This window comes from Nerophis ophidion, linkage group LG04 (genome assembly GCF_033978795.1).
Source record: "Nerophis ophidion isolate RoL-2023_Sa linkage group LG04, RoL_Noph_v1.0, whole genome shotgun sequence".
Lineage (NCBI taxonomy): Eukaryota > Metazoa > Chordata > Actinopteri > Syngnathiformes > Syngnathidae > Nerophis > Nerophis ophidion.
Window position 1 is genome coordinate 25,402,174 of NC_084614.1, and position 23,940 is coordinate 25,426,113.

At 42.5% G+C, this 23,940-nt stretch overlaps 1 protein-coding gene across 1 annotated transcript in view; it reads right to left on the bottom strand.

Moving 5' to 3' along the window:
- LOC133551184 (forkhead box protein O1-B-like) overlaps nt 1-21,784 on the bottom strand; it is a 51,895-nt gene extending 30,111 nt beyond the window's left edge. The window contains exon 1 of the mRNA XM_061897633.1: nt 20,631-21,784. Within this exon, the coding sequence (XP_061753617.1) occupies nt 20,631-21,128 (498 nt within the window). The 5' untranslated portion in view covers nt 21,129-21,784. The remainder of the gene's footprint in view (nt 1-20,630) is intronic.
- Nucleotides 21,785-23,940: the final 2,156 nt, after the last annotated feature.

Sequence of the window (23,940 nt, forward strand, 5' to 3'; positions counted from 1 at the left end):
AGTATTTGGTCAACCATTCAAAGCTCTCACTGATGGAAGGAGGTTTTGGCTCAAAATCTCACAATACATGGCCCCATTCATTCAATCCTTAACACGGATCAATCGTCCTGTCCCCTTAGCAGAAAAGTAGCCCCAAAGCATGATGTTTCCACCCCCATGCTTCACAGTAGGTGTGGTGTTCTTGGGATGCAACTCAGCATTCTTATTCCTCCAAACACGACAAGTTGAGTTTATACATTTAATTCGTCTTACCTCACTGAATACCACTGATTTGCACCGGCTTTTTTGTCATACGTGTAGCTATGATAAAGGACACATGTTTTGCTGTGTTTTATTATTCATAGTTTGCTTAACAGTAATAGAATATTTTTATATGCTATAAGTGACCAGACTCCCCAGATCAATACTGGGAATATAATCCCAGAGAAGGGGGTAAAAAACGGTCAGCTATTTTTTAATTCAAGAAACATAATGATTAGGTTATATATACATGCGTATATTCTACATAAACAACGTATGAATACATTAGATATCTATATATCTTAGTGACCTACAGACTATCTCTGTTGTTGCAGCAGCAGAGGGTTTTCGACACTTTGACACTTTGTATTGATATTTTGTATTACATCCATCCATCGATTTTCTACCGCTTATTCCCTTTTGGGGTCGCGGGGACGCTGGTTCCTATCTCAGCTACAATCGGGCGGAAGGTGGTGTACACCCTGGACAAGTCGCCACCTCATTCTTCCCTTAAATGATCATGTTTACAGTGATTGTTTTATATGTATTTTTTATGTATGTCGCTTCGGATAAAAGCGTCTGCCACATACTTTAACATAAACATGTATTTGTTATGTTTTTCATGTGTACGCACACATAAACACACAAACAGTATGAGATGAGATCAATGAGAAAAGGTAAGAACAGGATAGAAACTGCTGTGGAACTCGTTACAATACAATATGACATGGAAATACAATGTTAACACTTTTGTGCCAATAAGTACAATTGCACTTGTTTTTCCAAATGTGTTTATTCTGTAAAGCAATGAGTTAAATGTTTAAAATGACTGGTTAATAGTGCTATTATGATTTGCAATGTGAGCACAATTTTTTCCCCCTGCAATTTCAAAGACACTTGTTTAATAAATAAATACTGCATTTTAAAAACATACACAATCTGTGTAAATATATTAGTCTGTGGTTAAAAGGACTTGAAAGGACTCGAAATTAAAAATGCAGGACTTGGGACTTGACTTGAGACTTTCTAATCTTGACTTTGGACTTGACTCGGGACTTGCCTGTCTTGACTCGAGACTTGAGGGCAAAGACTTGAGACTTACTTGTGACTTGTAAAACTTGGTCCCACCTCTGGGTATTGGTCCAATACCAAGTGCTGGGCAATTAATCGAATTTTAATCTAGATTTAGATTTTGGCTTCTCACAATCATAAAAAATATACAATTAGAAAAAAAAACGATTAATGGGCCGTGCGACGTGCATGCAAAAAACAGAGCTTGTAACAATGAATTGAATGAGTGAGCATATGAGTGAAAAAAGACCATGTCTACAAGAAGTTTGGGATCTCACCACAGTTGTTACTTTTTAACACAGCGTTAGTATGCCAAATAAATAATCACTTAACTCAACACAAAAGTAAGGCCATATGATTTCCGCGTAAACGTAACAGCGGACCGAATCACAGAATTGACCAATAAAACGTAGTCCGCTGTTGAAAGCAGAATATCATGATAATTGACAAACAAGGGACTGGAATACTTTCATTTTGAGGAGAAAAAACATATTTTTGAAGTAAATATTATCAATATGACGACTTGAAACAGCAACTAAACTACAAAGCTTAAGTTAGCAAGAACAATCTATACACCCACAACAAATCTCATCAGCTAGTATTGTTGTGAACAACATTATCAATGTAAGATCAATGTACAAACAGGACAGCAGTCCCATCAGTCACATCCTAAGAGGTGCCAACCCCCCCCCTCTTTTTTTTTTTTTTTAACAACCTCAAGTCGTCTCCAAACTCGTCAAGCTCAGAACGGCACACTTCCCCACTTCACAATTACAGCTCTGTGTGCGACATCCAGTCTGACTGCGCTTAAAAAAACAAAGGTTTCAAAAAGGCACCTTACACAAGCATGATGTACTTAAAGCATGTAATAAAGTTAAAAGTTGAAGTTAAAGTACCCATGATTGTCAAACACACACTAGGAGTGGCAAAATTATTTTCTGCATTTGACCCATCAACCTTGATCACCCCTCGGAAAGTGAGGGGAGCAGTGAGCAGCAGCAGTGGCCACGCCCGGGAATCATTTTTGGTGATTAACCCCCAATTCCAACCCTTGATACTAGGTGTCAAGCAGGGAGGTAATGACTCCCATTTTTATAGTATTTGGTTTGAACTCACGACCTACAAATCTGTATTGCTTTTGATTTGAATCATTTTTCCATTAAGTACTTTGAATCACGAATTGTGCACTATGAATAAAATTGCCTTGCCTTACATTTACAAAATTAATATGCTTTCATTTAAAATACTGGTGAAAGATTAAGGTTTGTCTAAACATTTTATTTAACTGTATTTATGACACAAATAGCACACGCTATGGTGGTAAAATAAATCTAAAATGTCCATCCATCCAATTTCTACCGCTTATTCCCTTTGGGGTAGCGGTGGGCGCTGGTGCCTATCTCAGCCAGAGGTGGGTAGTAACGCGCTACATTTACTCCGTTACATTTACTTGAGTAACTTTTGGGATAAATTGTACTTCTACGAGTAGTTTTTATGCAACATACTTTTACTTGAGTATATTTAAAGAGAAGAAAAGCTATTTTTACTCCGCTCCATTTATCTATATTCAGCTAGCTACTCGCTACTTTTTTTTTATTTTTATCGATCTGTTAATGTTTGTTTTGGTTTGTCACAGGCCTTTAAAGTAAGATACGCATGCCTGCGTTTCATCAATCACATGCAGTCACTGGTGATGTTGGACCAATCAAACAGAGCCACGCGGTCACATGACCCGACTTAAACAAGTTGAAAAACTTATTGGGGTGTTACTATTTAGTTGTACGGAATATGTACGGTACTGTGCAATCTACTAATAAAAGTTTCAATCAATCAATCAAAAGTGTAAAGGAAAAAAGACAATTTCTATTTCAACCGTACTTCCCGTCAAAAGCCAAAAGACCGATCGCACAGTTCCTGTCTTCACAATAAAATTGCCGCTCCATCGCGCCTGCGCTAAGAGTCTCCGAAATCCAGCGCAAACAAGCTAGCAAGCTACGGAGTTTGCCGCCAATGTATTTCTTAAAGTGTAAAGTGTATAAAAACGAATATGGAAGCTGGACAAATAAGATGCCAAAGACCAACGACTTTAATGTGGTATTAGACAGAAAGGAGGAACTTTTGTTCTCCTCCATTTGAAAACGTGGACGTTCTCAGCACTGCTGTCTGATTCCAATTAATGCAAGTCATCAGAATCAGGTAATACACCAACTTATATTCTTGTCTTCATGAAAGATAGGAATCTATATGTTAAACATGCATGTACATTCATTAAAACACCTTTAACATGTCAACAAAAACGGCAAAATAAATATATATCAATTATATACTGTATATATAAATGTATGTATATATATGCATATATATGTATATACATATATATATATACATATATCTCCTCTCTGAGCTGCAACCTTATCGTGGTAGAGGAGTTTGCGTGTCCCAATGATCCTAGGAGCTATGTTGTCCGGGGGCATAAAGCCCCCTGGTAGGGTCTCCCAAGGCAAACAGGTTCTAGGTGAGGGATCAGACAAAGAGCAGCTCGAAGACCTTTATGAAGATGAAAAACCATGGACCCAGATTTCCCTCGCCCGGACGCGGGTCACCGGGGCCCCCCTCTGGAGCCAGGCCCGGAGGTGGGGCACGATGGCGAGCGCCTGGTGGCCGGGCCTGTTCCCATGGGGCCTGGCCGGGCACAGCCCGAAGAGGCAACGTGGGTCACCCCTCCAATGGGCTCACCACCCATAGCAGGGGCCATAGAGGTCGGGTGCATTGTGAGCTGGGCGGCAGCCGAAGGCAGGGCACTTGGCGGTCCGATCCTCGGCTACAGAAGCTAGCTCTTGGGACGTGGAACGTCACGTCACTGGGGGGGAAGGAGCCTGAGCTAGTGCGCGAAGTCGAGAAATTCCGGCTGGATATAGTCGGACTCACTTCGACGCACAGCAAGGGCTCTGGAACCACTTCTCTCGAGAGGGATTGGACCCTCTTCCACTCTGGCGTTGCCGGCAGTGAGAGGCGACGGGCTGGGGTGGGAATTCTTGTTTCCCCCCGGCTCAAAGCCTGTACGTTGGAGTTCAACCCAGTGGACGAAAGGGTAGCCTCCCTCCGCCTTCGGGTGGGGGGACGGGTCCTGACTGTTGTTTGTGCTTATGCACCAAACAGAAGTTCAGAGTACCCACCCTTTTTGGGAACACTCGAGGGAGTACTGGAAAGTGCTCCCCCGGGTGATTCCCTTGTCCTACTGGGGGACTTCAACGCTCATGTTGGTAACAACAGTGAAACCTGGAGAGGCGTGATTGGGAAGAATGGCCGCCCGGATCTGAACCCGAGTGGTGTTTTGTTATTGGACTTTTGTGCTCGTCACAGTTTGTCGATAACAAACACCATGTTCAAACATAAGGGTGTCCATATGTGCACTTGGCACCAGGACACCCTAGGCCGCAGTTCCATGATCGACTTTGTAGTTGTGTCATCGGATTTGCGGCCTCATGTTTTGGACACTCGGGTGAAGAGAGGGGCGGAGCTTTCTACCGATCACCACCTGGTGGTGAGTTGGCTGCGATGGTGGGGGAGGATGCCGGACAGACCTGGGAGGCCCAAACGCATTGTGAGGGTCTGCTGGGAACGTCTGGCAGAGTCTCCTGTCAGACAAAGTTTCAATTCCCACCTCCGGAAGAACTTTGAACATGTCACGAGGGAGGTGCTGGACATTGAGTCCGAGTGGACCATGTTCCGCACCTCTATTGTCGAGGCGGCAGATCGGAGCTGTGGCCGCAAGGTAGTTGGTGCCTGTCGGGGCGGCAATCCTAAAACCCCTTGGTGGACACCAGCGGTGAGGGATGCCGTCAAGCTGAAGAAGGAGTCCTATTGGGTCCTTTTGGCTCATAGGACTCCGGAGGCAGTGGACAGGTACCAACAGGCCAAGCGGTGTGCAGCTTCAGCGGTCGCGGAGGCAAAAACTCGGACATGGGAAGAGTTCGGGGAAGCCATGGAAAACGACTTCCGGACGGCTTCGAAGCGATTCTGGACCACCGTCCGCCGCCTCAGGAAGGGGAAGCAGTGCACTATCAACACCGTGTATGGTGCGGATGGTGTTCTGCTGACCTCGACTGCGGATGTTGTGGATAGGTGGAAGGAATACTTCGAAGACCTCCTCAATCCCACCAACACGTCTTCCTATGAAGAAGCAGTGCCTGGGGAATCTGTGGTGGACTCTCCTATTTCTGGGGCTGAGGTCGCTGAGGTAGTCAAAAAGCTCTTCGGCGGCAAGGCCCCGGGGGTAGATGAGATCCGCCCGGAGTTCCTTAAGGCTCTGGATGCTGTGGGGCTGTCTTGGTTGACAAGACTTTGCAGCATCGCGTGGACATCGGGGGCGGTACCTCTGGATTGGCAGACCGGGGTGGTGGTTCCTCTCTTTAAGAAGGGGGACCGGAGGGTGTGTTCCAACTATCGTGGGATCACACTCCTCAGCCTTCCCGGTAAGGTTTATTCAGGTGTACTGGAGAGGAGGCTACGTCGGATAGTCGAACCTCGGATTCAGGAGGAACAGTGTGGTTTTCGTCCTGGTCGTGGAACTGTGGACCAGCTCTATACTCTCGGCAGGGTTCTTGAGGGTGCATGGGAGTTTGCCCAACCAGTCTACATGTGCTTTGTGGACTTGGAGAAGGCATTCGACCGTGTCCCTCGGGAAGTCCTGTGGGGAGTGCTCAGAGAGTATGGGGTATCGGACTGTCTTATTGTGGCGGTCCGTTCCCTGTACGATCAGTGCCAGAGCTTGGTTCGCATTGCCGGCAGTAAGTCGAACACATTTCCAGTGAGGGTTGGACTCCGCCAAGGCTGTCCTTTGTCACCGATTCTGTTCATAACTTTTATGGACAGAATTTCTAGGCGCAGTCAAGGCGTTGAGGGGTTCCGGTTTGGTAACCGCAGGATTAGGTCTCTGCTTTTTGCAGATGATGTGGTCCTGATGGCTTCATCTGACCGGGATCTTCAGCTCTCGCTGGATCGGTTCGCAGCCGAGTGTGAAGCGACCGGAATGAGAATCAGCACCTCCAAGTCCGAGTCCATGGTTCTCGCCCGGAAAAGGGTGGAGTGCCATCTCCGGGTTGGGGAGGAGACCCTGCCCCAAGTGGAGGAGTTCAAGTACCTAGGAGTCTTGTTCACGAGTGAGGGAAGAGTGGATCGTGAGATCGACAGGCGGATCGGTGCGGCGTCTTCAGTAATGCGGACCTTGTATCGATCCGTTGTGGTGAAGAAGGAGCTGAGCCGGAAGGCAAAGCTCTCAATTTACCGGTCGATCTACGTTCCCATCCTCACCTATGGTCATGAGCTTTGGGTCATGACCGAAAGGATAAGATCACGGGTACAAGCGGCCGAAATGAGTTTCCTCCGCCGTGTGGCGGGGCTCTCCCTTAGAGATAGGGTGAGAAGCTCTGCCATCCGGGAGGAACTCAAAGTAAAGCCGCTGCTCCTCCGCATCGAGAGGAGCCAGATGAGGTGGTTCGGGCATCTGGTCAGGATGCCACCCGAACGCCTCCCTAGGGAGGTGTTTAGGGCACGTCCAACCGGTAGGAGGCCACGGGGAAGACCCAGGACACGTTGGGAAGACTATGTCTCCCGGCTGGCCTGGGAACGCCTCGGGATCCCCCGGGAAGAGCTAGACGAAGTGGCTGGGGAGAGGGAAGTCTGGGTTTCCCTGCTTAGGCTGTTGCCCCCGCGACCCGACCTCGGATAAGCGGAAGATGATGGATGGATGGATGGATGGATACATATATATATATATATATATATATATATATACAGTGAGAGTAAAAAAGTATTTGATCCCTTGCTGAATTTGTTGGTTTGCCCACTAATAAAGACATGATCATTCTATACTTTTAATGGTAGATGTATTTAAACATGGTGAGATAGAATATCAAAAAGAAAATCCAGAAAATAACTTTAAGGAATATATTTTAATTGATTTGTATTTCATTGAGGGGAAAAAGTATTTTATCCCCTAGTGTGCATTAGGATTTCTGGCTTTCACAGAGCAGTTAGACACTACCAATCAACTTGGGAATTGAAGACTGAATTGAAGACACCTGTTCTAGCTAATCACCTCTATAAAAGACACCTGATCAGAGACTCAGACAGATTCCACGCTCTCCAACATGGGTAAGACAAAAGAACTCTCTCAGGACCTCAGAGACAGGATTGTTGACCTGCACAAATCTGGAATGGGCTACAAAAACATTAGCAAGATGCTGGGAATCAAAGTAACAATCATTGGTGCAACTGTTAGAAAATTTAAAAAGTATAACATGACCATCAACAGACCTCGATCTGGTGCTCCACAGAAGATTTCACCTCGTGGGGTTGCAATGATCATGAGAACTGTGAGAAATCGTCCTGCAACCACTCAGCAGGAGTTAGTGAATGACCTCAAGGCAGCTGGGACCACAGTCACCAGGAAAACAGTTGGCAACACTTTGCGACGGAATGGGTTAAAATCCTGCAGTGCCCGAAAGGTACCCCTGCTTAAGAAGGCACATGTGGAGGCCCGCCTAAAGTATGCCAATGATCACCTCAAAGATGCACAAAGTGATTGGGAGAAGGTTCTATGGTCAGACGAGACCAAAATTGAACTATTTGGCCTAAACTCTACACGTCGTGTGTGGAGAAAGAAAAATGCTGCCTATGACCCAAAGAACACTGTGCCCACCATCAAGCATGGAGGTGGAAGCATTAGGTTTTGGGGGTGTTTCTCTGCCAAGGGCACAGGGCTAATACACCGCATCAGTGGGAAGATGGATGGAGCCATGTACCGTGCAGTCTTGAGGGACAACCTCCTCCCCTCTGCCAGGAAGCTGAAAATGGGCCGTGGTTGGGTCTTCCAACATGACAATGATCCAAAGCATACAGCAAAGGAGTGGCTCAAAAAGAACCATATTAAGGTCATGGAGTGGCACAGCCAGTCTCCGGACCTCAATCCTATTGAAAATCTATGGAGGGAGCTGAAGGTCCGAGTTGCCAAGCGACAGCCCACCAACCTGAATGATCTCGAGAGGATCTGCAAAGAAGAGTGGGCCAAAATTCCCCCTGATATGTGTGCTAACCTTGTGGTTAACTACCACAAACGTCTGACCGCTGTGCTTGCAAACAAAGGCTTTGCCACCAAGTATTAACTGCTTTTGTCTAGAGGGATCAAATACTTATTTCCCTCAATGAAATACAAATGAATTAAAATATATTCTTGAAAGTTATTTTCTGGATTTTCGTTTAATATTCTGTCTCTCCATGTTAGAATACATCTACCATTAAAAGTATAGAATGATCATGTCTTTATTAGAGGGCAAACCAACAAATTCAGCAAGGGATCAAATACATTTTACTCTCACTGTATATATATATATATATATATATAAATATATATATATATATATATATATATATATATATATATATATATATATATATATATATATATATGATATGTGTGTGTATGTATATGATGTGTGTGTATGTATATGTATATATGAGGGAGATCACCTCGACTTGGTCATTTATTAAGTAATTGATAAACGTTGAAAAACTTATTGAGGTGTTACCATTTAGTGGTCAATTGTACGGAATATGTACTGTACTGTGCAATCTACTAATACAAGTTTCAATTAATCAATCAATCAATCAATCAATCAATCAATGCCTACTGAGCCTATGGTGCTGTTAATTTATTGTGGCTCAATGTGCCTTATTTTAATGAACTATTATTTAATATATATCATTGTTTTAGTTGGTTTAGAGATATTCCTGGCTCTGAATTTGCTCATTGCTATTTTTATGTTTTTGTGCATTATTTGTTGCCGTAATCATTAAACAATCAAGTTACTCATCAGTTACTCAGTACTTGAGTAGTTTTTTCACAACATACTTTTTACTTTTACTCAAGTAAATATTTGGGTGACTACTCCTTACTTTTACTTGAGTAATAAATCTCTAGAGTAACAGTCCTCTTACTTGAGTACAATTTCTGGCTACTCTACCCACCTCTGATCTCAGCTACAATCAGGCGGAAAGCGGCGTACACCCTGGACAAGTCGTAATCCCATCGCAGGGCCAAAACAGATAGACAGACAACATTCACACACTAGGACCAATTTAGTGTTACCAATCAACCTATCCCCAGGTGCATGTCTTTGGAGGTGGGGGGAAGCCGGAGTACCCGGAGGGAACCCACGCAGTCACGGGGAGAACATACAAACTCCACACAGAAAGATCCTGAGGCCGGGATTGAACCCAGGACTACTCAGAACCTTCGCATTCTGGGACAGACGCACTAACCCTTCCACCACCGTGCTGCCCTAGATCTACAATGTAAAAAACTAAATTATTTTTTTTAATGAAAAAATTAAAAAATAGCTTTTTCAATCTGGTGGTTTGTCCGAGTGCAACTGGGATAGGCTCCAGCACCTCCCACGAACCTGAGAAGGACAAGCGGCAGAAATGGATGGATGGATAGATGGATGGATATTAGTGGAATATAGCCCCCCGTATAGGGGCCTTCTCTGTTGGCATCTTGAGATAGTGCTACGGTTTGAGAGGGAAAACAAAGTGCAAAGCAGGCAGACAGGAAGCTTTGAAGGCAGCGGCATCGTCCTCTTCCTTTCCTCCAACCACCTGAGGTCGTAAATAGGCGGAGCTATAGTGTATTGGATCAAAGTCAATGCCTTTCACCGCGAGGTCATTGGCTGCCCTCTATCTGCCATTACGTTAACGGGTGCTCACACACATGCACATTCTTAAATAACCGCCATGAAATGAGGGAAAGAATAACATTAGAAATGTTTAAATGGAACAAAATGACTCCATACAGCATGAAATTCACAACAATTTGTGGTTCTTCCCCCTTTCCTTTTTCCAAGCGGCAGCCTCGTGTTTTTGCCGGGCGGGGATGTTAACACATGGCACTGTTTTCCATCTACTTGCAAGGAAATGCGTCACAGTTCATTGTGGGGGGGTTAGGGAGGATTTTTTTTTTTTACAGGAAAGTGTAAAAATAACCATTAGCCAGCAGTTCCAAGGTACACAATAGAGTGGTTGAAGGAGAGATGTGTTGATTTTTTAATAATGGTAGCCTAAAGTATTGTTGTTTTGTGAAATAGGATGATGGAAAAAAGAACAAAAAAATCTATAAAAAAGGTGAAAGTTCAACTACATGGATTTTGATCTCCTTAAAGTCCCAAAAGAATGTGATGAAGGCTTTGGCAATAATAAAAATGTACTACTGTAAGACTTTGATAAGAATTATTTAATATTCCTACCATGCCATCATGTTTGAATGTGTTCCATAAAACTAAAAAGTGCCGCATGCTGTGGTCAGAATATAAAGCATATTTAAGTCATGGGGGTCATCATGCATGCAAGCAGTGATGTGCAAGCTACTTAGAAAAAGTAGTAAGCTGAACTGCAAGTTGCTCTCGATTAAATGTAGCTATGCTACAGGTGAAGTTATCCCTGAGAATTGTAGTAAGCTACACGGCAAAAGTAGCTTGCCACATCAAAGCTACATTTAGCGACATTTACAGTGTATCTATGGTCCCACATAGGGAGGATGTTCGTTAAGAAATTATCGAGTTCGAGCCCATTATCGGATCTTCTTATCGAACCGATTCCTTATCGAATCTCTAATCGAATCCAGATAGGTTGTTGTGTGAGCACTGAGTTACAAAATCCATAAATGTTATGTGACTGGGCCGGCACGCTGTTTATATGCAGAAAAAGCAGATGTGTCTGAGGACAGAATGCGACAGTTATAGGGTGAAGGTTTCAGGTAAGAGAAGACGCTAAAAGTGCTGCTATGTGCGTTGTAAATAAAAAAAATTGCCGACAAACACATCACCAACATGGATGCTCACTTTCGACATCCCGGTGAAGCACACTGGTGAGAAAAAGGGACCAGCACGGTAGCGAATCCATACGCACAACGGGGCAAGAGAAGTCGACTTCTACTGTTGTGCAAGCTTGCTATGCCAATGGACAAGGAGACTGACTTTGAAAATGAGGAGAGGGAATCTGGTGTGTTTGATGGAGAACTTGCCCAGCTGTTAATTTCGGACACAGAAGATAAGGACTTTGATGGATTTGTGGATGAGGATTGATCAAAAAATAATGTGAGTGCTTTGATAAATACTTCAATAAAGTACAACCAAACACAGCTTTGCTCCTGCTGCCTCTTTAAAACAGCGTCCATGCATGCTAGCCTATGTTTTAAGATAGCGTATGTTTAAGAATGCCTGCGCCCAAAAATATGCTCCGCCATATTTATGCGTTAAATACAGAAAGGGCACCCGTAACTGACACGGCGCCTTTTAATACGTTGCGCCCTATGGTCGTGAAAATACAGTATAGTGGCTTCGATAATAGGAACGGTTCTCAAAAAGGGATTCAATTCCATGGAATCTGTTCTTTTCTCATCGAACAATGGGGACAGCCGGTTTCGAACATCATCCCTTGTTCCACATGTATAACATCAATGTTAATGTAACTGAGAGTGTACAACTGAACCCAATAAAGGTCCATTACTATTAACTGTCTGTCATTTAGTTGGGGGACAACCTACAACTACTTCTACAGGATGGACCGCTCGCCTGTGTATCGGTTGGGGACATCTCTACGCTGCTGATCCGCCTCCGCTTGGGATGGTTTCCTGTGGACGGGACTCTCGCTGCTGTCTTGGATCCGCTTTGAACTAAACCCTCGCGGCTGTGTTGGAGCCACTATGGATTGAACTTTCACAGTATCATGTTAGGCCCGCTCGACATCCATTGCTTTCGGTCCCCTAGAGGGGGGGAGGGTTGCCCACATCTGAGGTCCTCTCCAAGGTTTCTCATAGTCAGCATTGTCACTGGCGTGCCACTGGATGTGAATTCTCCCTGCCCACTGGGTGTGAGTTTTCCTTGCCCTTTTGTGGGTTCTTCCAAGGATGTCGTAGTCGTAATGGTTTGTACAGTCCTTTGAGACATTTGTGATTTAGGGCTATATAAATAAACATTGATTGATACTTCTAGGGGTCCGCGCACCCCACCGTATGTATTTATTTGACAAAAAAATAAAAAATAAAAAATGACTACTGTGTTGTTTGGAAACAGTTTGTAAAGGTTTTGTGCAGTAAATCTTTTCATGAACTCAACTCACTTAATGTGTGTTCCTAAATTTGCGTTCTATGTCTTAAATAAAGAGAGCAGTTATGACATTGGTTTACAGAGTAAACAACTAAAAACAAAGGTTTTGGGCAATGTTTTCTCCAAACGCATACATTTGTGTACATATGGCCAAGGACACCCAATATTACTGGTTTCCTGCACGTCGTGATCATCACAAAAAAAAAAATCAAATCTGCGAGAGAGAATTCCTCTGCCATTCTCAACTATGTTTTTTTGTTTTTGTTTGAGTGGTCAGCTTGACATGAGTGCGTCTGTTATGATTTTGCTTCCTGGTGTCGATGACCCACCTTATCTTGTCTCTGATTGGACAGTCTGTAATGTTTCGCCCATACCTTAGCCAAATGTGACTCATCAAACAAACAACAACCGATCAGCATGGATTTTCGCCGTATGTATGAATGTTCTCATTTATCTAGATCAAGATATTTTCTCCATATTTTTTTGGGCCTGTATTCGCAGTCCATTTTCTTTCTTTGTAGCTTGTAGATTTGATGTACGCTACCTAGCTACATGGGTCTAAAAGTAGCTAAGCTACAAGAAAAGCTACTTGTTAAAAAGTAGCTAAACTAGGGACGGCGTGGCGCAGTGGGAGTGTGGCCGTGCGCAACCCGAGGGTCACTGGTTCAAATCCCACCTAGAACCAACCTTGTCACGTCTGTTGTGTCCTGAGCAAGACACTTCACCCTTGCTCCTGATGGGTGCTGGTTGGCGCCTTGCATGGCAGCTCCCTCCATCAGTGTGTGAATGTGTGTGTGAATGGGTAAATGTGGAAGTAGTGTCAAAGCGCTTTGAGTACCTTGAAGGTAGAAAAGCACTATACAAGTACAACCCATTTATCATTTATTTATTTAAACTACCACCAAGCTACTGGAAAATGTAGTTAAGCTACGTAGCTTAGCTACATGTAGCTTGTTACTGCCCATCACAGCATGCAAGTAAGCTCGTATAGAGCTGGATTTAAGTACCAAAATGATGTTGTTAATGAAACTCATCATGAATATTTATGCATTATCCATCCATCCATTTTCTACCGCTTTGTCCCTTTTGGGGTTGCGAGGGGTGCTGGAGCCTATCTCATGCATTAATCACGTCAAAATTAAGGAAAATAGCATGTTAATTATTTACGGGCCTGACTCTGGTAAAGTAATTTCTAAAAACAGAGTATTTTCATGGTATACATTTTTTTATGGCCTTCTAAGTAAGTCACTCTTACACTCCTATATTTCAATATAGTAATATTGGCTGAGGCTGGGTCCAATCAGTCGCCTCAATACTGCACAGCTCTGACTGATTTGATCCCATCTAGTAGCAAATACTACTGTCGAACTCAGGGTTTCTAGAACTATCTGCAAATCTAATTCAGTGCCATTTTAATGCAACCTAAAAAAATGTAAGGCCCATGTTCGACCCCATGGACAAAATGTGTAAGCTTTTGACAGTGATAATCTTGAATAGTTGAAAAGTTTATATTAACTGTTACTATCTAGTGAATTAAAATTGGCTGGCATGACTGTTTCATCTGATAATTTATTTACAATTATTTATTTTTCTGCAGTAGCGGCCAATGTTCTGATTTGTGCACAGATTTAGACAATAGCCAATTAAAATGTTCCGCCTTTCAAACATCACACTGCACCTTTAATCAAAATGATTTAAGGAGTACTGCAACTAGGCCCTCTAAATAAATATCCAATTCTGAATTAGTTGATCAATTTAATTTATGTAGAAGTCATTTTTTAATTCTATCTCTTTAAAACATGCTGTAAAAAATGCATATTCTCTGAAAGTATGACTTATAATAACCACAAGCTGGAAGATACGTTTTTTTTATTCAAGATACAATAAAAAAACAAAACATTTAAAAGGTTTAATGGAATACTAAATGAACATCATACTAGGAATGCAAATGATGCATGTGTTGGAAAATTGATGATTGATCTGAACATTTTAGAAAAAGACATGTCATGGAATGATATTTGTAAAAATGCCAACACGATGCATTAAAAATAAACTGAATCAATTTAACATCTTGAATAGATTGTGCCCAAAAAAGTTCAATATGTCTTCTTATTCATGTACTTTTCAAATGTTGTTGTAATCAGACATTATTTTCGGTACATTAGATGGCCATGTGGCAGAGGGGTTAGTGCGTCTGCCTCACAATACGAAGGTCCTGCAGTCCTGCGTTCAAATCCAGGCTCGGGATCTTTCTGTGTGGAGTTTGCATGTTCTCCCCGTGAATGCGTGGGTTCCCTCCGGGTACTCCGGCTTCCTCCCACTTCCAAAGACATGCACCTGGGGATAGGTTGATTGGCAACACTAAAAATTGGCCCTAGTGTGTGAATGTGAGTGTGAATGTTGTCTGTCTATCTGTGTTGGCCCTGCGATGAGGTGGCGACTTGTCCAGGGTGTACCCTGCCTTCCGCCCGATTGTAGCTGAGATAGGCGCCAGCGCCCCCCGCGACCCCGAAAGGGAATAAGCGGTAGGAAATGGATGGATGGATGGCCTATGAGAACAGCTGATCGGCAACACGTCACAGTGGTCAGGTGACCCTTCTGAAGAAGACTGAACATGACAGTCGTAACAATTGCAAATATTGGGTCACTAGAGCCGTTTGATGTTGCCATAGCTGCTATGGAGGCAGCACTTTTCTTAATTTTAGACCTTACAAAACCTTGTGTATACAGTTTGAAAGCCAGAGAATAAAAGAAGCACACACAGACGTAGCAATTTATCGATGGCCGCAACGTTGTTAAGTTCATTTTAATTCATCGTTTGATTGATTGATGTATTGACAATTGGCCAAGTCCAACAATTGTATTGTATTTTGAATGCCTCTGGACATTGCATTGAATGTTTTTTTTGCCATTTTAGGCTTTAATTTTCGCAAAAAACATTTAATGACTTTTAATGCGTTTTTTTGCCCTGCGGAAACCCAACAATTTATATTTTTATTTTAGTAGTGTGTTTTTTTTTACTTGAAAATGCATTATTTAAGCTAACATTTTGTTGAATATGAATTTTTTGACTGTTTATGGGTAGAGTATGATTGGGCGGGTTGACGTAAAAAATACCAAAAAAAGTTTGGTTATCTTCGCCCCACGTATAAGTTGGTTTACCACTAAAATCTTGCCCCAGGTTTCGTATACTATCTGTTTTCGCAAGGCCAAACCTTGTGCATACGACTGCAAAATTAGCCACTATGTAACCGAGGAAAGTGGAAATTGCCAGCACTTTGACAAAGAAAGTGAGAAACACTATAAAATGGAGTAATACAATATGGGGATCACTGAAGTCAAGCTTGAGTAAAAAGGCTTTGTTCAAAGTCCACAGGAGGAAGTGACGCAGTAAAGAATATCCATCCCTTTCTCTTGGAGCTGTAGCATCCGCTGAGGAAACTCTAGAAGACACGGGACGCTAGGATATGAGAACACAGCTCAGGAATGGAGGATGTTTGACGTTCTTCCCAGCATCCCCTTCTACACACGACTCACCAAACACTGATTGAACTCTTTGTGTCACCTCCTGTTATTGTCGACGGGAGCTCTATTGATATATCTTCTGCATTTACACTTCAATTTGCCTTCAAATTGACAGAGCTTTACCACACAAGCCCTTATTCCGATGTGTTAACAGTTAAAATTATATTTGCAAAGGCATTTGCTGACGTAGCCCGAAAAATGGAAATGCCGCAAAGATCTAACATAAGGTTTAATTTGACCGTATTTCAGTCATTTATTTATATACTTATCCAATATTGGGTTCAACTGTTTGTTTTTGAGGATATCTGCGCATCTTTTGCCAACATTTCCAAACTTTTGGGACACATATCATCTCAATATTTGCATGAAGAGTGCAGTGCATGGTAACACTGGATATATTGTTTCTTCTTTAGAAAAACACAAGTTTAGAGCACTTTGCTGAATATAACTGGAGTATTACATAAAGCTAAGGATTGCCTCTTTTATGTTGTCACACTTCACTCTTCAATAAAAAAAACATATGATTAAGTGTTGCTTGACCGACAAAATAATCAAATGATTAAATCCTCAAAAGGTGACTCAGACAAAAACCATGGAATTATTAATGTTTAACTCATGTGCGCACTGAGAATAACAAAAACAACATTATCCATGTGTGGTGAAAGGTTGCTAAATTATAGACAATTAGGCTCTCTGTTGTGTTTGACCACATCACATCTCAGTACAAGTGGTTGCTGTGGCAACATAGACTGAGATTAACAATTTTGCCTTGTAATAAGTCACAAAAGGGCTTCACGGTGGCAGAGGGGTTAGTGCGTCTGCCTCACAATACGAAGGTCCTGCAGTCCTGGGTTCAAATCCAGGCTTGGGATCTTTCTTTGTGGAGTTTGCATGTTCTCCCCGTGAATGCGTGGGTTCCCTCCGAGTACTCCGGCTTCCTCCCACTTCCAAAGACATGCACCTGGGGATAGGTTGATTGGCAACACTAAATTGGCCCTAGTGTGTGAATGTGAGTGTGAATGTTGTCTGTCTATCTGTTTTGGCCCTGCGATGAGGTGGCGACTTGTCCAGGGTGTACCCCACCTTCCGCCCGATTGTAGCTGAGATAGGCGCCAGCGCCCCCCGCGAGCCCAAAAGGGAATAAGCGGTAGAAAATGGATGAATGGAATAAGTCACAAAAGGGTGCAAAGTTGTTTATGATCTATTGAAATACTTTACACCCTTTAGATAGTGGTTTTCCAAGAAAGAGGAAACAGTGTTATTATTTGAGGAGTATTTGCTCGGAATAATTTAGCTTTTTTCAAACTAATAAATAATATAATATAATCCAAAACCTCAAAATAACTCATGTGATTAGTCACAAAAAATATTACATTAATCATTTATGTACGCAGATTAATCACACAATTTAGTCTGACCGCAAATGTTCCTTTATCTTACCTGCGGATGGTTACCTGAAAGGTGGAGCAGGTTGTTATATGGTCAGTGATCTGGTCAACGCATACACCTGTGCAAAGATGAGTGAAAAGACTCCAACTGATGTGCTTGCTGGCAAATTTCACTTCAAAATAAACCCTGACAGGACTTAATATAAAACAGTTACCATGTTTTGAGCAAATAAATGATGTACGATCAAGTAAAACATACAAAATAGCTGGTATTTTGACAATAAAACTGCATTTCTGTTTAAATTCCGTTTTTTAAAGTTAAGTCTGTATTTTGCAAGCAAGTAAAAACCTGTGATTACTCATGATTAATCCAAATTTATAAGTGTGATAAATTTGATTAAACAAAATAGGCATATGACAGCACTAAATATCTTATGTGTATGTATTGTTAATTGCAATACATATTTATATATAGAGACAATTGCGCTATTCATTATTTAGCCAAATACACACAAAAAAAGATATATGTATACATATCTATGATGATTTCATTTTACAGCATGATCTGGCACCTGCCCACAGTGCCAAAACCACCAGTAACTTGTGTACTGACCATGGCATTACTGTCCTTGATTGGCCTGCCAACTCCCCTGACCTGAACCCCATAGAGCAGGGTTTTTCAACCACTGTGCCGCGGCACACTACAGTCTGGTGTGCCGTGGGAGATTATCTAGTTTCACCTATTTGGGTTACAAATATTTTTTGCAAACCAGTAATTATAGTCTGCAAATGATGTGTTGTTGTTGAGTGTCTGTACTGTCTAGAACTGGGCAGAGTGACTGTGTAATACTCTTCCATACCAGTAGGTGGCAGCCGGTAGCTAGTAGCTTTGTAGATGTCGGAAACAGCGGGAGGCAGTGTGCAGGTAAAAAGGTGTCTAATGCTTAAACCAAAAATAAACAAAAAGGTGAGTGCCCCCAAGAAAAGGCATTGAAGCTTAGGAAAGGTTATGCAGAACAACACTAAAACTGAACTGGCTACAAAGTAAACAAAAACAGATTGCTGGATGACAGCAAAGACTTACTGTGGAGCAGAGACAGCGTCCACAATGTACATCCGAACATGACAATCAACAATGTCCCCACAAAGAAGGATAAAAACAACAGAAAAATGTTTGACTGCTAAAACAAAGTAGATGCAGGAAATATCACTCAAAGGAAGACATGAAACTGCTACAGGAATATGCCAAAAAACAGGAAAAGCCACCAAAATAGGAGCGCAAGACAAGAACTAAAACACTACACACAGGAAAACAGCAAAAAAGTCTGAATAAGTCAGGGTGTGATGTGACAGGTGGTGACAGTACACCTACTGTACTTTGAGTCAAGAGCTATAAATGATAAAGGGGTTGTACTTGTAAAGCGCTTTTCTACCTTCAAGGTACTCAAAGCACTTTGACACTACTTCCACATTTACCCATTCACACACATATTCACACACTGATGGAGGGAGCTGCCATGCAAGGCGCTAACCGGCACCCATCAGGAGCAAGGGTGAAGTGTCTTGCTCAAGGACACAACGGACGTGACCAGGTTGGTACTAGGTGGGGATTGAACCAGGGAACCTCAGGTTGCGGACGGCCACACTCCCACTGCGCCACGTCGTCCCTATATGCATGCTTGGTTATGGTTTAAAGTCATATCCAACAATTGCGACAACGACTTTTTACTGTCAACTGAGTTTTGTTTTTTAAAGATTTCTGCTGGTGGTGTGCCTCCGCATTTCTTCAAAGAAAAAATGTGCCTTGGCTCAAAAAACGTTGAAAAACACTGCCATAGAGAATGTGTGGGTTATTGTGAAGAAAAAGCTGAAAGACACCAGACCCAATAATGCAAATGAGCTAAAGGCCGCTATTGAAGCATCCATAACACCTCAGCAATGCCACAGGCTGATTGCCTCCATGCCACGCCGCATTGATGTAGTAATCCGTGCAAAAGGATTCCCAACAAAGTACTGAGTGCATTGATTGATATTTTCAAATGTTTGATTTTGTTTTGCTGTTATACAATTTTGTTTTACTTTGTCTGAGGAAATATTCAAATTTTTTGAGATAATATTTTTGAGGTATCTTTTGCTGTATGCCATAATCAGCAATATATATATATATATATATATATATTGAGGGGTTCCCTCAATCATCAGGACATTTTCATTTTCCTGATGATTGAGGGAACCCCTCATGAAACAGTTCTGTAGAGATGAAGTAGTCTTGTGATTTTTTTTTTTCCCACACCTACATATTGCGCTCTACCACGGTATCGAGCACTATTCTCTGGATAATCCAATCAAGACATATATATATATATATATATATATATGTATATATATATATATATATATATATATATATATATATACATACACACAGATACATATATAAACACACACACACACATATATTTGCGTTATACACATATTCTACTGTATATCCATCGATCCATTTTCTACCGCTTGTCCCTTTCGGGGTCGCGGGGTGTGCTAGAGCCTATCCCAGCTGCATTCGGGTACACCCTGGACAAGTGTAATATGTACGTGTCATATAACAATTCGCAATTTGATTTGATTCCGATTCTTGGTGTGTCGATTTAATTCAGAATACATTTCGATTCAACGTGATTCTCGATTCAAATTGATTCTAGCAATACATTATTTGGTATACATTTTTTTAAAACCTTTTCAAAAGAGGTTAAAGGTTACAAAATTATCTTGGCTGCTAACGTATGACTTATACATGGCTTTAAAAATATATTTTTTATACTTTTTTTAAATCGATGATTATGAATCACTTTTAAAATCGTATTAAACAGGAATCACGATTCAGATGGGAATCAATATTTTTCAGAACCCCTAACAAATTAGAATGAGCGAGGGATTGAATAATTTTGCTGCATGTACTGTACAAACATGATCTAATTATATTAACTTTTTATTCCCATCATTCATTCCTTATGCGTGCTGTGTTCAATACAGTGAGGGGTTAAAAGTAGGGAGCATATATTATGCATACATGCTGTTTGTGTCTTGATGACACACAAATGAATATACAATATTGACGCTGGCACAAGTCCGATGCCTTGCTCATGGGCAAATTAGCACTGCTTATTCAGGGCATTCTCCAATAATTATAGTTAATGTGAAAGTTAGTGTTTGGACTAAAGAAATAAGCAGTAAGCAGGGTACTCACTTTCCACCCTGCAGAACTGTTACTGTCTCCTTTATCCTTGAAGTAAGGCACGCTCTTCACCATCCAGTCGTAAATCTGGGAGAGGGTCAGCCTCTTCTCGGGTGAGCTCTCGATGGCCCTGGTGATAAGGTCAGCATATGACATGTTCCCCCAGGCGTTCCGCCGGGACGAGCTGCTCTTCCTCTGGTTGGATCCCCCCAAGGGGGGCACCTGTTGCTGGGGCACCGGCAGCTGCGGGCCTGGCTGATGCAAGTGCGGATGGAGGTGCAGCCCCTCAGGACGATGGAAGTCAGAATGGGACACATAGGAGCCGTCCTCCTCGTAATCCTCCTCCAGTAAACTGAGATTGCAGGCGTTTCCCGGCGGCACGGAGGGGCTCGGGGAGTTTGTGGTGGAGCTCGCCGGGTCGATGAGCTCCGGCAGCGGCCAGGTGCACGAGCGCGGCCGGGTAAGAGGCTCGAAGTCTGGGTCTACTTGGAGCGGTGGGACCTCGGCCATGTCTGGGTCAAGGCGTCCGTCGGGATCATAGACACTCACATACACGTGAATAAAAGCTCGCGGATAAGTTACGGTCGGGCAAAGGCGGTCCTTTGAAGTTGTGCTGTGACGTTCACGGCATCCTCAGCAGACTGGTTTCAACTCAAGACTCGCGCTCTGTGACAAGAGCAGCCGATGATGCCTTCACGTCCTGTCACATGCTCGGTCATCTGCATTCTTTCGCACCGTGAGGATTCCCGTATCCCCACCCCTAATCTTTTGTCATGTCCAATTAAGCGTATTTCAAATAAATAAAAATCTCACCACCACAAAGTAAGCCTTTTAAAGAAATCCAAGCACACACGCGAAAAGTTTGTCCTCTTTTTGTACTTTTCAACACAATACTTGGACGCTGTAATTTCACTAAGTTGCTCCCTGGTTTTTATTTCATTGATCTTTCTGTGTGGAGTTTGCATGTTCACCCCGGGCTCCGGAGACATGCACCTGGGGATAGGTTGATTGGCATCACTAAATTGGCCCTAGTGTGTGAATGTCAATGTTGTCTATCTGTGTTGGCCCTGCTATGAGGTAGCGACTTGTCCAGAGTGTACACCGCCTTCCGCTCGAATGCAGCTCAGATAGGCTCCAGCAACCCCCCGCGACCCCAAAAGGGACAAGCGGTAAAAAAAAAATGGATGGATGGAGGTAATACGAGGCCCGGCAACAATATTAAAAAAGTACATTTTTTGAGCAAACTTGCAATTTTGTTGGTGGTGCCCTCTAGTGGTGCTTTTCAATGAAAACTGGTGCGCACAAACAATATACCGTATGGCAGGTTCCCCAACCTTTTTTCCACCGGGGACCGCTTTAATGTATGCATTATTTTCACGGACCGGCTTTTTACGTGTGGCAGATAAAAACAGCAAAAAATTAGCATGAAAAAATGTACTTTTGTCTAAAATCTGGCACATTAACATTCAATATGTCCATGAATGTGTATTGTCCCATGTACTACAACAAAGGAGTTGTAATATATATCAATTAACAAGTTTATTGATGTGTTTAGTGGGACAGTGGTAGTTTATAAATTGGTTAATGTTTCTGTGCGGCCTGGTAGCATATGCTTCACGGACCGGACCAGTGGTTGGGGACCACTGTCGTATGGTACTCAGTATTTCTGAGTCATGAATCTCCACATTATTGTCCACAGTCGTCCAGGTGTACAAACATACACCTCCCCCCCCCCCATGCAGTTAGCCAAGTTGCCAACACATCATCACGCCACTCACAAGTGTTTAAGGAAAAGTGAACAAAATGTGGAAGCGGGAGTGTTTTCAAATGTCAAGCTTTCCTTTTTCCACGATTTCTCAGACAACAAATAAAGTCGAGGGTCACTGCTAAGAAAATGCTTGCTTCATTGTTCAAATGTTCAGGACTTCAAAAGCACTTCCTCGGAAAGGGCACAAGGTTCAAGTTCTATTTAAACATGTACTGTAAACGAGCCGAGGTCCTAGATGCTACAGGCCAACATGAACCTATTTCACTGCCTGCCAAAGAAAGCACCATTAATCATAATTACGGCCCGATCTCAACAGCTGCCTAAAACACGCCAACGATTCATTCAGCTGTCAACTAATCAGCAAACATGTACCATTAAACATTTTTTTTCCAGTATGACTGAATTATTTCAACATATTTGACCTGTATTGTATTAATGAATGCAAGCAAGTGATTAATAAATATTTATGTTTGAACACCAAGTTACTTTACCGAAGTTTTCGCAGTTTATTACGGGTACAACAGTTTGTTTTAACATCGATTTGATTCAATACAGAACTTGTGGTTGCCGATATAGTAACTTTTAGCAAACAAAACTCAACCATTGTAACTGGGAAATAAATACTAGATATTGGACACTTCAGGTGAACTTTCCTATATTACTGTTATTTCTTGTAAGGGAATTATGTATAAGTTAATAATGGATCAAAACAAGTAAGTAAACAATTAATGGATAATGCACTCACATCCTATTAGGATAAAGTGTATCCAACATTTTTCTGCTCACATTTTCAGTATTCTATACATCCATCCAATTTCTACCGCTTGTCCCTTTTGGGGCCGCTGAAGCCTATCTCAGCTGTATGCGCGCGGTAGGTGGGGTGCACACTGGACAAGTCGCCACCGCATCTCAGGGCCAACAAATATAGACAGAAAACATTCACACTCACATTCACACACTAGGGCCAATTTAGTGTTACCAATCAACCTATCCCCAGGTCTGTGGTTCTTAACCTGGGTTCGATCAAACCCTAGGGGTTCGGTGAGTCGACCTCAGGGGTTCGGGGGAGCCTGCGCCGCGCAGGTCAAGACACACCTAACTCATCGTGTAATTAAAAACTTCTCCCTATTGGCTTATTATGGATACCCCCAATGTTCTCTCTAGTTTTCCATCTTATTTGCAGATGTGTAATTTGTTGTGAGTTCATTTGTTGGTTTTGTTCTTTGAACAAGGGGATGTTCATGCACGGTTCATTTTGTGCACCAGTAAAAAAAACATATAACTTTGTCTTGAATTAGAATTTCTAATATATTTATTTTTTTAACAAAGGGTTCGGTGAACGCGCATATGAAATTGGTGGGGTTCGGTACATCCAATAAGGTTAAGAACCACTGCCCCAGGTGCATGTCTTTTGGAGGTGGGAGGAAGCCGGAGTACTCGGAGGGAACCCACGCAGTCACGGGGAGAACATGCAAATTCCACACAGAAAGATCCCGAGCCTGGGATTGAACCCAGGACTGCTCAGGACCTTTGTATTGTGAGGCAGATGCACTA